This window comes from Zootoca vivipara, chromosome 7, assembly GCF_965207765.1.
Source record: "Zootoca vivipara chromosome 7, rZooViv2.hap1.1, whole genome shotgun sequence".
Classification (NCBI taxonomy): Eukaryota; Metazoa; Chordata; class Lepidosauria; order Squamata; family Lacertidae; genus Zootoca; species Zootoca vivipara.
The window spans coordinates 75,584,793-75,600,663 of NC_142590.1; the positions used below are offsets into that span (position 1 = coordinate 75,584,793).

A 15,871-nucleotide genomic window follows, 5' to 3' on the forward strand; every position below is an offset into this window, starting at 1 on the left:
AGCTGTCAAAGGCTGGAGTATGGACCTAAAACAACTATTCATCTGACACAGTGAAACTGTTCTTGAGATCTTATACAGGAGTTACACAACTTCAAGTCATTTCATCCTTCCTATGCAGCACCTGCCTGGTTTATTAAGATGACAATAAGTATAAAGCTCAGTTCAAAGTGCTGCTTTTGACCCAGAAAGTCCCATGGCCCCAATATGAGCTTACTCAGACCCCTTGGTCTTCACCAGAGGCCCTGCCCCCAGATGCCCCCTCTGAGGGAAAGTTGGAGGGTGGAAATGAGGGAGAGGGTCTTCTCAGACAGTGAGGTCTGCCTGGTGCCATCATTAACATCCTTTTGGCACCAAGTAGAAACCTATCTTATCTCCCAGGCATTTGCTAGATTATGATAACTTTGCTGTTTATTGGTTACCGTATATGCTTTTGCTGCTCTTTTGTAAGTTTTATGGGCTTATTGCATGGTAATGTGCTTTTAAAAATCTATTCTGTGCTTTATGCTCTTAAAATTGTGTAGGTTGCTTAGAGACCCCTTAAGCGTCAAGTGGCCAATAAACTGACCGTCATCCAAATTCAATACAAGAATGAATTCACCCTGAAAGCCTTCCAGTCAAGTGGATGAAACCACAGGAACAAAATCGGTATAAACTTTGCAAAATTATTGGAACAGAGTTTTCACTCAACTGTTATGATGATGCTACTTCTGGGAACGCTGTACAGATGAGAGATGTTACCGTAACTGCCTTCTAAAAGAGCTTACTAATCAGACAGAAGTGTCTGTTTCAGGATGCAGGGCTGAGAAAGATCTTTTTCCTAAGGCTTTAGAGCACTGTTGCCAGTCAGGATAAAGCTAGACAAGACAATTGCATGTTCATTACACCTCAAGGTTTGCTTGTCTAGGGGTGTGTGTGTGTTGTTGTTATCTTAAATCAAAAGCAGTCACAAGAGACTGCAATTCTGAGCAAAACACCTGCATGGTGAAGTGAGAGAGAACTGCTCTTTTTTTTCCTATGCTGATTTTTCCGCTCGGCACCAGCTGTTTTTCAGGTAGCTCTGTTTCTTCCCTCCTCCAACCCACCCCTTAACATGGGAAAGCTGTGGGGTCGTGGTAGTTATGATTAGAATAACTGCTGGAGGAGAAAAGGATTTAAGAGCCTTTCCACCTAGCTCTGGCCTGCCCCTCTATATTGTAGCTTCCCGCAACTGCATTTGGATTTAAGTAGTGATGGGAATCTCTGGAGGAGAATGCATGGGCAACAACTGCCCAGATGTGCAGTATCCATGGGTATGGAATGCAGATGGATCTGGTGTGGCAAGTTCTACCTCCAGCTGATATGCATTCAATCCAGATGTCTGTAAAGGGGCCTTGCATGGAGGGCTCTATGCACAGGTTTGGGAACTGGCGATAGGTGTTGCATGAAACACAATCAAGAAACAGCTTTATGCATGGGTGCCCTTTACAGACGTCTGATGCCCATGGATTGGGAGCGCTGCTACGCCTGATCTATATGGGTTTACTGAACTGGCAGATAAAGTTAGCCAAGACCAAAGATCTTATTCTGTATAAAGGAAGCTCCCTACATTCTGATGCATAGCTACACAAATCATATAGATATGCATATCTTTGTGAAACTAAGCAACGTTAAAAAAAAAGAAGTGATTTTTTTTGGGGGGTGCGCTACAGTATATAAAAAACCCACCATAAAAGGTTAGCTATACAGAGATGTAAGAGCAGTTTTATCTTTCAGACATATTCTCCACACCCCACAAAGAGACTTGTTTTTTTTTGTCTAGACAGAGCAACAGGTGCCTTGATATATGATGGGGAGGGTGACTATTTGAAAATCAGCCCTGATTCTAATCAACATGATTGCTACCGGTTTAGTTGGTGTCTTTGTTGCTCAATTCCATCCCATGCTGAACTGCCCAAATAAATTCACACTGAAAAGCCCTAAAACAATCCTTCCATTCCTTGACGACTAATACATCGATGACAGTGGTTTTTTTATCATTTCCCTCTTTGCCAGCAGTAAGGTTATTTTTACTCACTTTCCACCACATAAACATTTTATTACCTTTAAAAGAAAAAGAAAGGGAACAGGCAAGGTGACATGTGCAATGCTTGGATGGAAGGCTGTTTGCCGTAAGTAATCTTGAATAGCCTGTAACAATCAGAGGGGGTAGCCAAAGACAAGATGCCCTACAGATCTTGTTGCACTACATCTTCCATCAGCCCCAGCCAGTATGGTCAAAGGTGAGAGATGATGGGAGTTGAAGTCCACAATGTCTAGATGGCACCATATTGGCTACCACTGTTCATTCATAAAGAGTCGGTTGAAATGTTAGCCTGTATAACTGTGAAAAAGAACCATAGCTCAGTGGCAAAAGATCTGCTTTGCAGGCAGAAGATTCATTCCATAGCATTTGTAATTAAAAAAAAGGTCAACAACTTTTGGGTTGTCCTGGTTTTTACCTTTTGAAATATGGCAACCCTAAAACAAAGTACTTAACTAAGTGACCAATTGCATTGCAGATAAATCTGTTCTGCCCCCCCCAAGCCTGTCCCCTAAAATAAATCCTGGCTCCACCCATGCCTTGTTCTAATTTATTACAGAATGCCAGAAGGAAGAAGGTCTAAGGGCAGAATGGAACATGAAACACAAGGTAGATAAACTGTTAAAAATATCAACCTTGTGTTTGACTAGACTTGTCACATTGGCCATACACACACAAGTTGGAGCAACCCCGGGCAAGACTCTGGCTTCTGTGCTCCCCCTTCCCATATCCCCTTGTGATGGAAAGGACTTGAGAAGCTTTTAGTTTTACTAAATGTTGTCAAAAGTACTCTCCTGGCAATGTGGAAGGTAGGAATGTGCAAGTCCCAGTCCTCCTTGGGCTTTTCCCAGCTCAAGAATGTACTGCCCAACTATGGTTTAGTGAAACCCCCCCCCCAGATATTTTGGAATACAACTCCCATCAGCCCCAACCAGCACAGCCAATGATCAAGGGTGATGGGAGTTGTAGTCCAAAATGTATGAAGTGCACCAGGCTGGGACACACACAAAAACAATCCACTTGTACCTGTGCCTAAAAATGTGACACAAAAGGAAGTGTGGATTAGCCCTAAATGTGCCCCAAAAGAAAAAGCTAAGCCAGCTTTTCTCAGGATAACAAATAAAAGAAAACAGGTGGACAATTTTGGGGACACTGAAGCAGAATACAGAAGTGCCCTGGGACTTGCATTAAGAGTTTGTACCAAAACCATGCAGCAATAACTTCATTTACTGACCCTTTTCTGTACACCTGGACTTTTAAAAAAGGAAATGAATATTAATATGAAAAAGGAAGAGAACGTGAAGGTCTACCAAGCTGAATTTGAGAAGGAACTGAAATAGAGACATAATTCAGCTCTGAAATGTTTCTCCTTGTTTGACTAAGATTCCAGGGGAAATCTTGGCCTCTTGCCCTGCCGATACATTTTCCGCTACTGCTGGAAGAGTAACAGAAAGGAGAGCTAGCTCTAAGATATTCAGTCCATCTGTTGTAAGGTGGATAACAAAGTAAAGGAGCCTCCTAAATCCTTGCCATGCCTTAGACTCGTGGTGCGGATGCTCACCTGCCCAAGCTGTTCACAAGCACTTTGATACTCAGCTCGCTGGCAGAGGTCTTTCACCCGTTGGTACTTGGGCAGGAAATTCTCTTCTTGAGCATCCATTTTCTCATTCTCTCTCTTGTGTAACAGTTTCCTGAAAAGGGAAGAACAAGCAAAGCTCTGTAAAGGCTGCATCCTCATCCAAGAAGTTGTTCACATAATCTTTGTTCATGAAGAGTGAGCACCATCTCTACCATACTCCATGGAATAACGAGTGAGGAGCGGTTGAGCGCTAGCCATGTGGCCATTCAGAGAGGAGGGCCAGGGACATGGCAGCAAGGCCAGGATGATTTCCAGGGCTCAGAGACCCCTGGCAGCAGGCAGGGAAGGATGGGGAGCCAGGAGTTGGGCCTGCCAGGACGCGCCTGGGCAGGACGGGGATCTCCATGGAATGTGGCGCCTGTTTGAGGGTGCCTAGTTCACACACCCTGAAAACTGTGTTCCTGGGACCCCTGCTCCCCCCAGTATGCCCGTGCATAGGGCAGTATAGGATACAATCCAAAGAAGCTTACTGGGTGACCAGTCACACTCTCTGAAGCTTTACCAATCACACAAGGTATTTGGAAGATTAAAACGGATAGGTGGGACATCATGTTCTCTGCTTTAAGCTCCTTGGAAAAAAGGCAGGAAATATAGGCAAGAAATATTTTTTTTAAAATGCATTTTCATTAAGTAGGAAAGTAGACTGCCTATTTCATGTGTCTCTCATAGATTTTTTACAGCAGTTCCAATGAAAATGAAAAATGCCAACAACAAAACATTGAAACTACTAATATATGACTTTGCCTTTTTGATGAATTAAGTAATTTCACAAATGCAGCATGAAAAAGACTAATTAACGTTCTTGCCAAGGTACAACTCCTCTTTTGCTGCAATGAATCCTTTAAGAATCCTTTAAGACAGGCTTCCTCAACATCGGCCCTCCAGATGTTTTTGGCCTACAACTCCCATGATCCCTAGCTAGCAGGACCAGTGGTCAGGGATGATGGGAATCGTAGTCTCAAAACATCTGGAGGGCCAAAGTTGAGGAAGCCTACTTTAGGAGGTCAGAACTCTCCAGAACAAAAAAACAACCACCACCTATCACTTACCCTCTTTCCACCAAGAAGGAGTCCCTCCAGACCTTCATCTTCTTTTTCAAATGGAACCTGGAAAAAACCAAACTTAATTTGAAAGTAGAACTAGATCTGGGGACCCTAACAGGATTTGGCTTCTCCCTTAAAGATGTGTGATTCGAAAGCAAATGGCAAACATGTATTTTCAGCCTCAGCTATGAGATGATATGGCAACTTTTTCTTGTTCACTACGGCAAGGCCTGTATAAGTTCCACAAAATGGGATAGAAAAATACCACTGACTCACAGCCCTGTTGCAGACATATTGTTTAATCACAATGGCTTAAAGTACTTGGCGAAATGTTGGGCTCTCTTTAATGCATTTCCCATCCTTACCTATTGACCGGTTTTTCAGAATCCAGCAGCTTTAGAATGGATTTCCCATCCATGTCAGGTGGAATGTCCAAGCCAGCAATGTCTAGAATTGTAGGAGCAAGATCGATGTTCAATACAATGTGAGGATTCCTGAAAAGAAACATATTCACAAAACCTTTGTCAAACATATGCAATGGTAACCCCAACATAAGGCCGCAGAAGACACAGAATACCAGAAAGGCACCCATGGGTTAACATCAAATAGTTGGAAATAAAGCACAATTACATGTTGAAGCTGAATATGAGAAGCCATTTACAAACTAAAGAAAGGTCAGGGGAGACTACCTCGGAAAGTGGTGGACTCTCCCTCACTGGAGATTTTTAAGCAGAGCTTGGATGGCCCTTGGGGTCCCTTCCAACTCTACAATTCTATGAAAAAGAAGGAAGTGAAAAAGCTTGTGACCTAAACTTCTCCACTGTTTTGAGAATCAATTATTGTCTTGTAGTTCAGGTTACCTCAGGTTTTACTGAAGAGTTTTACTGAAGAGGGAATCTTGCTCTGGCAGTTTTAGGAAACAGTGGGTTGTTCTAAGTTAATGGACACTGATAACTTAGTTTTATTAATTTCAATGGGTCTCCCCTGAGTAGGACTAGCACTGGATAACCCAGTGTAAAAGATAATATTGGCACTCACCGAAGTGGGGTTGTGTAAGTAACAACAGATATTGTACTACACTAGACTATTGGTCCTTCTACACTAGTGCAATATTGTCTGTTTTCACTGTTTGTGGCTCTCCAGGGTCTCAGGCAGAGGCAGAGAGAGTGGCCACCTGATCCTTTCAACTGGAGATAACAAAGATTGAACCTAAGAGCTCATGCATGCAAACAAAACATGTATCCCACCACTGAGCTATGGTGCCATCCCTTGGAACAGGGAGTCTTTGGCTGTCCAGATGTGGCTGGGAGGCCAGCTCCCATCAGCTACAACCAGCATGACCAATGGTGAGGGATTATGGGAGTTGCAGCCCAACAACTGCAGGATGTCATATAGAGGATGTCATATAGAGGAAGGAGAGAGATTGTTTTCTGCTGCTCCAGAGAAGCAGACATGGAGCAATGGATTCAAACTACAAGAAAGAAGATTCCACCTGAACATTAGGAAGAACTTCCTGACAGTAAGAGCTGTTCGGCAGTGGAATTTGCTACCAATGAGTGTGGTGGAGTCTCCTTCTTTGGAGGTCTTTAAGCAGAGGCTTGACAGGCATATGTCAAGAATGCTTTGATGGTGTTTCCTGCTTGGCAGGGGGTTGGACTGGATGGCCCTTGTGGTCTCTTCCAACTCTATGATTCTATGAACATCTGGAGGGTCAAAGGTTCCCCATCTTTAGTCAAAGAAATGGCCCATCCCACTACCCACTGGGGATAGATTTAGAAGACAGTGGAAGGGTAGATGGCAGCAGGGGGATGGTAACAGACATCAGGCAAGCAAAGGTGAAACAACAACAACAGAAGAAGAAGAAGAAGAAGAAGAAGAAGAAGAAGAAGAAGAAGAAGAAGAAGAAGAAGAAGAACTAAGAGTAAAGAAAGATCATTTTGCAACAATGCTTAATACTCGGTATCCAGGAAATCAGATTTGCATAAATTTTAAAAGGAAATCCCCCTAGGGTGCAAATGAATAGAAGAGTCACACCCTAGAAAATTTCCCTTCTAGCACCAAACATCTGCAAGGTGGGCTTGGTGCTTGTGCTTATTCAGTTCTTAACAAATCACTAAGTTTGAGCATTCCTTAACACTCAGATAAGGCCATAGCTTCCTCACCAGTTTCTCCAAACCTGTGAGATCCACACTTTATCTCCTTGTCATTAAGAGGGCGGTGGGTTAAGTGGATATTCCAGTGGTATGCTGCATTCTGCACATGCACTTATAAACTCTCCTTAACATTACCTTCTGAGCAATGGTACAGCAGCTCAATTCCAGAGCTAAGCATTCCAAGCCCCAATTAGGCCCTGCAGACTGTATGCCTTAGAACAGGGGTCAGCAATCTAAGGCCCATGGGCCACAAGCGGCCCACAGGGGGAGTTTAACTGGCCCAGGAGCTGCCCCCAAACCGAGCTACCCGCTCAGCGAGTCCCCACGCACTGCGCTAAACCGGCGCAGTGCGGTGCAGGGACTCACTTCTGCAACATCAGAAATTGCGTCTGCGCTCACGTGTGATCCAGCCCACAGAGGGATCTTCGTTGCAGTGAACCTGCCCAGGTGAGGTAAATCTTGCCGAACCCTGCCTTAGAAGTTGAAAATTTAGCTTTGTCTCTGTATTGCTACCCCCCTTTCTGTGTGCTTCCCTAGGAGCTCAGAACTTCTGGATGCTTGTCCATCGGTTCTGGCTTGAGACGTATGCAACCTATGTGAGTTGAGCTATACAGTGCCTTGGTTGTACTTTGGACACAAGGAACTGGATCTAGAATGTAGGCTGATGCGCCTGCTTGTTGATCAAGCACTTTTGCCAGTTGGGGATCTGAAGCAGTGTCAGTTCTGAACTCTGCCATAAACAGCGTAACGTTTGCTTTAAGGGGCACCTTCAAGCCCTCCTTCCCCACTTGCTGGTGTATTGAGAAGGCAGTGAAGATGAAAAGGCCAGAGCTAGACATTACAAGTTGTGTCTACTGCTGAGAGCAGCAGCTATGGAGATGGGTAATTATCCCCCTTCTATAACATCTAACAAAACTTAACCCACATTTGGATACTGTATTATGAAGCTCTTCGTTTTTTCACCACAACACCAGTAGCCAGGAAAATATGCAACAATGTGATATCACAGAAGACATACACACAGCTGTCATTTTCAGCAGCAGCTGTGTGCTTAACACAACTGCTCGTTCTGCCCTTAGCCCTACATTATCCCACACACTCTCATGGGAGGATAAGTGCAATTTTTAAAAACTTTGTATTATTTATGGGAACAATGAATGAATCTAACACTCACAAAGAGGGTTGCTTTCCTCAGGATCCAAGCCTTTATCACTTTGGGAAATTATTTAGGAATACTATTTAGTTCTATATTTTTTGTTATTAGATTTATGTACTGCCTTTCTTCCAAGGAGCTCAAGGCGGTATAAATTGTCCTCTTCTGGCCCTTGTTTGTTTTGGGGGTTGTTTGTTTGCATTTTTAGCCAGCAGACTTATTTGTCAAAAACCACTGGTTGGTCATCACAAAAATAATACTTTTTGGCATTTATTTTTTTCACCTGAGATTGCTACACGTTACATACATTATCCTGTATTCCTCAAATCCATCCTGTAGGGTAAAGGTAAAGGTAAAGGTAAAGGTAAAGGTAAAGGTAAAGGTAAAGGGACCCCTGATCATTAGATCCAGTAGTGACTGAATCTGGGGTTGCGGTGCTTATCTCGCTTTACTGGCCGAGGGAGTCGGCGTACAGCTTCCAGGTCATGTGGCCAGCATGACAAAGCCACTTCTGGCGAACCAGAGCACTGCATGGAAATGCCGTTTACCTTCCCGCTGTAGCGGTGCCTATTTATCTACTTGCACTTTGATGTACTTTCGAACTGTGAGGTGGGCAGGAGCTGGGACCGAGCAACGGGAACTCATCCCGTCGCGGGGATTCGAACCGCCGACCTTCTGATCAGCAAGCCCTAGGCTCTGTGGTTTAACCCACAGTGCCACCTGTGTCCCTGTACCCTGTAGGGTAGCTCAGTATTATTATATCCATACTGCAAACTGGGGGAGGCAGAGGGCTTGGGGTCGAAAGAACATGGGTGCCTTGTTTCAGGCCACCTACTTGAGTTCATGGCAGAATCAAAATTCAAAACCAGAGCCTGATTCATAGCCCAGTCTTTAAATCAATAACTGATACTAGCTCCGATTAAGGTACGTACTTACAAAAACAATACAAGCAGAAGAAAAAAATTAAGAAACTAAGCCTTAAAAACAAAACAAACAAAACAAAAATTAAACGGATCTTTGAGGACAAGAACACACTTGCCATAAATTTACAAGGAGAAATTACAGTTCAAAGACGGAGCCATATGGATAGTTCTCTGCTTCTGCACAGATTTCCAGCTCAGAAACACAGCACAGCAAGGCAGCAGCATTCTAATTTGCAGCAATGAATGAGACCGCTTGTGAATTACTGGATTTGAAAGCAAACAAACAATGACAAGAACTGAAGATAATACATTTGTTCATCTGCTTGACAAGTGCAGCTTAATTTTAATTACTAGTTAATGCAGTGTAGCGCATCAGGGTAAAAGTAATGAACCTATGGTAATGAGACCTTACTACAGCAACAGCTATTAAATCAGGGTTGATAAGCGGGGACAGTCAGTGATTAGTTTATATGAAAAATAGAAGGTGCAGCTCACATTAGCAAAGCTGATACTGATGTGGGCATTTCCCTCCTTATGGAAACAGAAATGCCATGTTTGTACCAATTTTACAGTTGATACATCACCTTTTGGAGTGTGCGTGAACCAGTTTCTCTACGGGGATGAGCTCTGACTTACTGTGTCTTTAGAAATCGCTTTTGACACTCAAAAGACCCTGAAAGAGGAGGCCCCCACACAGCCAGGGGCGTCTTGCCCATAGAGGCAAGTGGCGCAGGGCACCAGGGCGGCAAGTTCGTGCCGAGTTCTGGAGGGCACCTGGGAAGTGGCGGAGGCTGGACACGGCACCTCCTGGCATCAGCTCACTACCCTCATCCGCTGCGCCAAAGCAGCGCTGCACCCGGAGGCTCTGCCTGCCATGGCCACTGAGGCACGTGTGCCAGGGAAGAGGCAGAGGCTGGGCGTGGTGCCCTCGCCTGCTGCGCTGAAGCAGCACCGCGCCCAGAGCCTCCGCCTCTTCCCCGCCGGAGGAGCCACCCTCCAGCCGCTGTCCGCCTCCTCCAGGCCCGCAAAGCTGCCGGCAGCGCTGTAAAAAGGTCAGCAACTCTGGAAATGGAGGGCGGGCGGGGCGGCAGAGGGATCTTTGAACCACGGCGCTGGATAGGCTTAAGATGGCCCTGCGCACGGCATAATTTGCTGGCGATTTAAAATGATGGGGTGTTTTCAGGATCTAAAAAGAAGCTACGAAGCTACAAACAGGTTGCTTTCAGGGCTAGGGGCATGCCAAGATGGCAACTCCCTGTGTTTTTGCCTGGTGCTTGTGCACTAAACAGAAATGGGAGAGTTACAAGAAACTGAGCAACTAAAAAAAGTGGGTGCAACTCTAGCCAGGAGGGGCTGTAGCTCAGTGGAAGAGCACTTGCTTTGTGTACAAAAGGACCCAGTTACCCATCCCTGATGTCTCTAGGTAGGGCTGGGAAAGACTTTTGCCCGAAATCCTGGACAGCCACTGCCACTCGGTGTCAACCATACAGAGAAAGGTGAACCAATGATCTGACTTGATATAAGGCAGTTTCCTATGTTCCTGTGCATAGCTCATTATAGGCAGGGAAGGGTGTGAAACCACAGGGAAGGGCGAGTTGTGAGAGACAGGAGCTGCTTGGATATATATGCCCATCCTTCAAACCTACTGTGTGCTTTGCAAAAGATGGCAAAATTGTCCTGGGAAGCCTACAGGCAGCGGCTGATTTATAGCAGTGCAACTGGTTCTGCCACACTGGGTGCCAAGCCGGGGGGGGGGCAGGGTGTCGCAACTATGGCATAGTGAATTGAGCAAAATGCAAGGTGAGAGGTGCAGGGTGCAGAGGGCGTTTTTGAAAGAGCAAAGTCTGACCCTGATATAGGTAGGGAAATCTCAGCTCTCACTGCAATAATCATATAATCATTGAAATATATCATTGCAGACCACTTCTGACCATCTTCTTATAGTATAGAGCTTATAACATCACCTGATTCTTCAGGCTGCCCCTGTTTGGTTTGTAGGGTTTTCTTTTAGCTGTCCTGCTGCACTGGAAATACCAGTGGGGGTTATTTTATTTTTTTCAGAACGAAAGAATTCTTCCCTTTTTCTGCTTCGACTGTTGAAATTCATTTAAATTCAAAACCCAGTGAATATTCTTTTTTATTATTATTTTAAAATGGGATTGTTGCTGCTTTGCTATCTTCGCAATATTGTTGCTGGCTTGCATTACTTTTTCTATATTAAAAGGAGGAAAGTATTATGGGTGGAAAAGTACAAGAACTAATTATGCTAATATATGCATACTGGTATACATTAAAGCACCCATATTGTGGCACTGTGTCCAAAATAATTGCTTTGGTGCAAATATTTGCTATTAAAATAATTACTTAGAAGGTATATTTACGTAATTTCTTAGCTGATCAAAGTTACAATTTTAATTAACAGTCACACTCTGTACTCTTGTCTGTCACTGACAAAGGGTAAACCAAGGAGATGAGTCATCTTTTTTGTTTTATTTACTTTTCTTTTTTTTGCAAGGGAAGAGAAACATATAGAAAATATTGCCTTCATTTCCTTAACAGTGATTCCATTGTATTATTTAATTAACCTCTAATGACAGCTATGCACTTAGGGCTGTGAACATTACACAATATTATTTGGAAGCCTCATAGGCTGCACCGTCAAACTTAAACAAAAGGAAATGACTTCACATACAGAATTTCACACGGGTCTAAATTCCCCCTTTCTCAGTGCAAGGGGTAGCATGTATGTGAGCTGTCTAGTGCTAGGAAGACAATGAGAATGGATCTGGGATAGGGGATGTTTTGGCTGCACCTTTAGCCTTGATACAGATAATTCCGATGAAATGCAAATACTTTGGGTGAAACACCCATGAGCAGAACAAACTTCACTCCTACAACAAGACTTCCCCTTCCTTTCCTCTCTCCTGTCCCCTCCGCTCAAAAGCTGCTCTGAATTTGGAGCCGGGGGGGGGGGGGGAGGGGGCTGCAGAGGAAGGGAAGGCCTCACTGCATGATTGAAGACTGCTTGGGCAATGTTAGATATCACACTTTAACAACACATCCTGCACTAAACTAAAGTGTTTTCTGGGGATAGGAACACAACTTGTTATGAGAAATCAAGTCCTTTCCCCCATAGAAATGAGCAAAACCTTACAGAAACACACTTTGCTCCATAAATGTTTTGGAGAAAGATGATCCCTGGCTCTTCCGTCTTTTCATTTTTTGCTTATCATTAAATAAAAAGACATTTAAGAGTTTGCATTTAAAATTATCTATAAATGGATGTGCAGAGGGTGGCGAGGAGAAAAAAGATTTATGAGATTTACTGCTAAAACTATGCCAACTCCGGAGCATCTTACAAAAGGCAATACAGAACCAACCAGAGCAGGATTCTCTTAATTACTCCAATGCCACAAAGCCCCATGAACTTACAAGGATCCAGCCTCCACATTTGGACCGCGGATATAGAAGGGGACTCTGATGTCGAATTCATACGGCATGGATTTTCCTTTCACCAGCCCAAATTGCCCTATATGATAGCCATGGTCTGCCGTATATATTACATATGTGTTATCCAGTTCACCTGTTTCAACCAGTGCATTGTAAATCTGAAATGAAACAGAAGCATAACATTTTGGATTGAACAAAACAGTATGGTATTACACAATAATCTTGTATATAGGTACAAGGGCAGTGAAAAGCTTGGTGAATGTATACCAGTTATATTGGCTTTTTGTGCAAGCTGCTCCCTTTCAGCTGAAGAGAAGGTGGGGAGAGTTTAAAAATAAATAAAAACAAACATGAAACTATTGGGGTCCTATTTAGACAGCGACTGCATTTGTTTTTTTAAAAAAAGGCAACATGAATGATCTGAAATCAAATTATGGAACTGCAATGAGTCACAAATCATGACTAATAATAATAATAATAATTTATTATTTATACCCTGCCCATCTGGCCGGGTTCCCCCAGCCACTCTGGGCGGCTTCCAACAAAATATTAAAATACAGAAATCCATCAAACATTAAAAGCTTCCCTAAAAAGGGCTGCCTTCAGATACCTTCTAAAGGTCTGGTAATTGTTATTCTCTTTGACCTCTGTTGGGAGGGCATTCCGCAGGGTGGGTGCCACTACCGAGAAGGCCCTCTGCCTGGTTCCCTGTAACTTGGTTTCTCGTAGCGAGGGAACCGCCAGAAGGCCCTCGGTGCTGGACCTCAGTGTCCGGGCAGAACGATAGGGGTGGAGACGCTCCTTCAGGTATACTGAACCGAGGCCATTTAGTTTGGCCATATTTGCAAGTTACATTAAGTCATAAGCCATTGTTTACTGGGCAGCTGCTTGGCTCCTCCCCACTCCTCCTGGCTTGCATTGGGAGAATACAAACCACAATACCTCGCTTAGCTTTACATCAAAACTAGGCATCATGATTTGTTGGGCTCTCAGCAAACCATGAGCAGTTAAGGCAATAACCACAGTAGAAGCACCGCAGTGGAAGTAAAGGGTTAAAGCCACCCCATCTACGGCCCCAAATTTTATGGAATTTTGTGTACCCTGTGTTAACACATCTTCCTCCAAAGTTGCTTTCCTTCAAGTACTGTCTGTCTATGGGAAATAGAGAGGGGAAACCGAGACGTATTATGATGACCCAGATACCTCCTTGTTTGTTTTAGAAAAGCAGGTCAAGCCACAACTATTTTTGGAATGCACTTGTGACAAAGCATAAGGTTAGGCTTGACTAGCTGAATGCATTTCAAAATTCACCGAGCCTCTTCATAATTACAATTTCAATCCCAGCTTGCTGACTTGAAGTTAAAAATAAAGCAAGTCATCAATTTCAGCAAGCTGATGGCAAGCCTCTCCAAGTGTATGTAGTAGCACTTGAGAGAGATTATATCTTCCCAGAGCAAACCACCAATCAGCAGTAATAGTAATCACCATAATCACAAACAGGCTGATGCAGGACCTACACATAATCTTAACCTTGTCTTCTCAGGGTGCCTGCATTATACTTAAATCACAAACAAAATGCAGGAATGCTGGGAGATAAGCAGCAATAAATTGTTTTGCCTCCATGTTTGACTGGCAGCTTTGCAGGCTTGAAAACAAGCCCATCAATTCTCACAGAAGGTGCCAGTCGGGATGAATATTGCCCGAGCACGGAAGCACAACTAGCCGGCCCACCCTTGAGGCAAAGTGAGACCATCACCTCAGGCGGCAGGATCCACGGGGGCAGCAGATCCCAAGGTTGGTTTTTATTCCCTCCCTTATTCCCTGGTGGGGAGAAGGGTGCCATTTTGGGGTCTGCTTGAGGTGCTAAAATGTCTTGGCCTGGCCCTGACGGAACAGTTCGTTTTACTTTGTTCTAATATCACAGGCTTGAGTTCAATCAAGATGCCAATAAGAGATGTGTTATAGAAGATATCTGGACCTATGAAGCAACCTGATGGTGGATCATAGCAAAGCCAGACCATTGGTCAATCAAACTCACTACTATCTACAATACTATTTCTTGTAAATAGTGCTGTCTACAGGAACTCTCTAGTGTTTTCAAACAGGGGCCTTTCCTAGCCCCCTGTGGCAATGACAGGGAATAAATCTGGGACCTTTCTCACACAAAGTTTTGGATCTTCCTCCAAATCTGCAGCAGGCAGAGTCCTTCCTAGACATCCAACCCATGCTCTTTTTAACTGCACATAGCAGTGACTGAACCTGAGACCACATGTGGTCTATCACAGAGCTATTTACAAACGTTTGCCCCATAAAAAGTGTGCCAGGTTTGCCATGTATTCTTGCAGACTATGGATATTGCTTGGCTCAGTTGTCATCGTTGGACCATCACCCACAAAAAGGGGGATTTGAGTCCATTTATTTTACATTCATTTCCTACTCAAGAAACTTATGGCTGACATGGGCATCAAGCCTAAGCATTGTCTGCACATTTCTGGCACATCACACTGACCAGGAAAAACGGTGGCATGTTAAGTACATATTACTTAACAGAGAACTATTGAAGAAAGAAAGCAAGGCTTTTGGTACAATTTCCCCTTTATGCACTGTTTGCAACTATACAGCAGGCAACTTAGGATGTTTTGCTATATGGAATATTTTATAGCACTATTATTATTATAAAATGGATTTCTTACCTGCCCTGAACCACAAGACCACCTCTTTCTCTGCAGACCCTCTTGGGTGTCACAATCAGCAGGAGGGCCCCTCTTGGTAGTTCTGCTACCCTCAGTGGCTTGGTGGGGGGGCATGACCCAGGAGACGGCATTCTTGGAGGCAGCCCCCAATTATAGAAATCCTCCCACACAAAGGTGCACCCGGCCCCTTCACTGCACAGCTGAAGATGCACCTTTGAAATTTGAGATAGATTGGGACCCACTCTACTTGTGATTCTAATTTGTTCTAAACTGGTGCCAAAAAAGCAGCATATAAACACATCAAAAAACACCTAGATAAATAATGTTAAAATAACAATTTACATTCAGAAGAATAGGGCGAGTCCTAAGGTGTAAAAAGAGGCTAAAGAGATGCATCTTCAACACATGATGAAAGCTATACAGTGAAAATGCCAGACATACCTCTGTGAGGAGGGAATTCCACAGCTAAGGCAATGTCAGAGTATGCCCTCTCCTGAGTTTCCAGTCCTGACCTTTCAAGGGAGACAAAACTACCTACCAAATGGGCTCCCTCTTAACACCCAAGAAGAGAAGTTGGGAAGACTTGGTGCTGCCATTCTGCCCAGAGCAATTCAAACCTTATAAACCAAATGGGGAAGTGGAGGCCCTGTGATGAATTGCATCTGTGCTTATATTGGCAACACTTAAACTCATGTTTTGGATGGGATAGAAAAGTAGGGCGCGTATGCAGGACTTGTGGAATGGGACAATAAATCAGG

General features: G+C 43.9%; 1 protein-coding gene across 6 annotated transcripts in view; it reads right to left on the reverse strand.

Moving 5' to 3' along the window:
* The window catches only part of SULF2 (sulfatase 2), a 241,049-nt gene that overhangs the window by 32,543 nt on the left and 192,635 nt on the right, over positions 1 to 15,871 (reverse strand). For all 6 annotated transcript variants that reach the window (XM_035124105.3, XM_035124104.3, XM_035124102.3 and 3 more), the window contains 4 exons: positions 12,403 to 12,578; positions 5,107 to 5,235; positions 4,748 to 4,804; positions 3,621 to 3,750 (listed from right to left, as the gene is read on the reverse strand). In XM_035124105.3, coding sequence (XP_034979996.1) covers positions 3,621 to 3,750; positions 4,748 to 4,804; positions 5,107 to 5,235; positions 12,403 to 12,578 — 492 coding nt within the window. The remainder of the gene's footprint in view (positions 1 to 3,620; positions 3,751 to 4,747; positions 4,805 to 5,106; positions 5,236 to 12,402; positions 12,579 to 15,871) is intronic.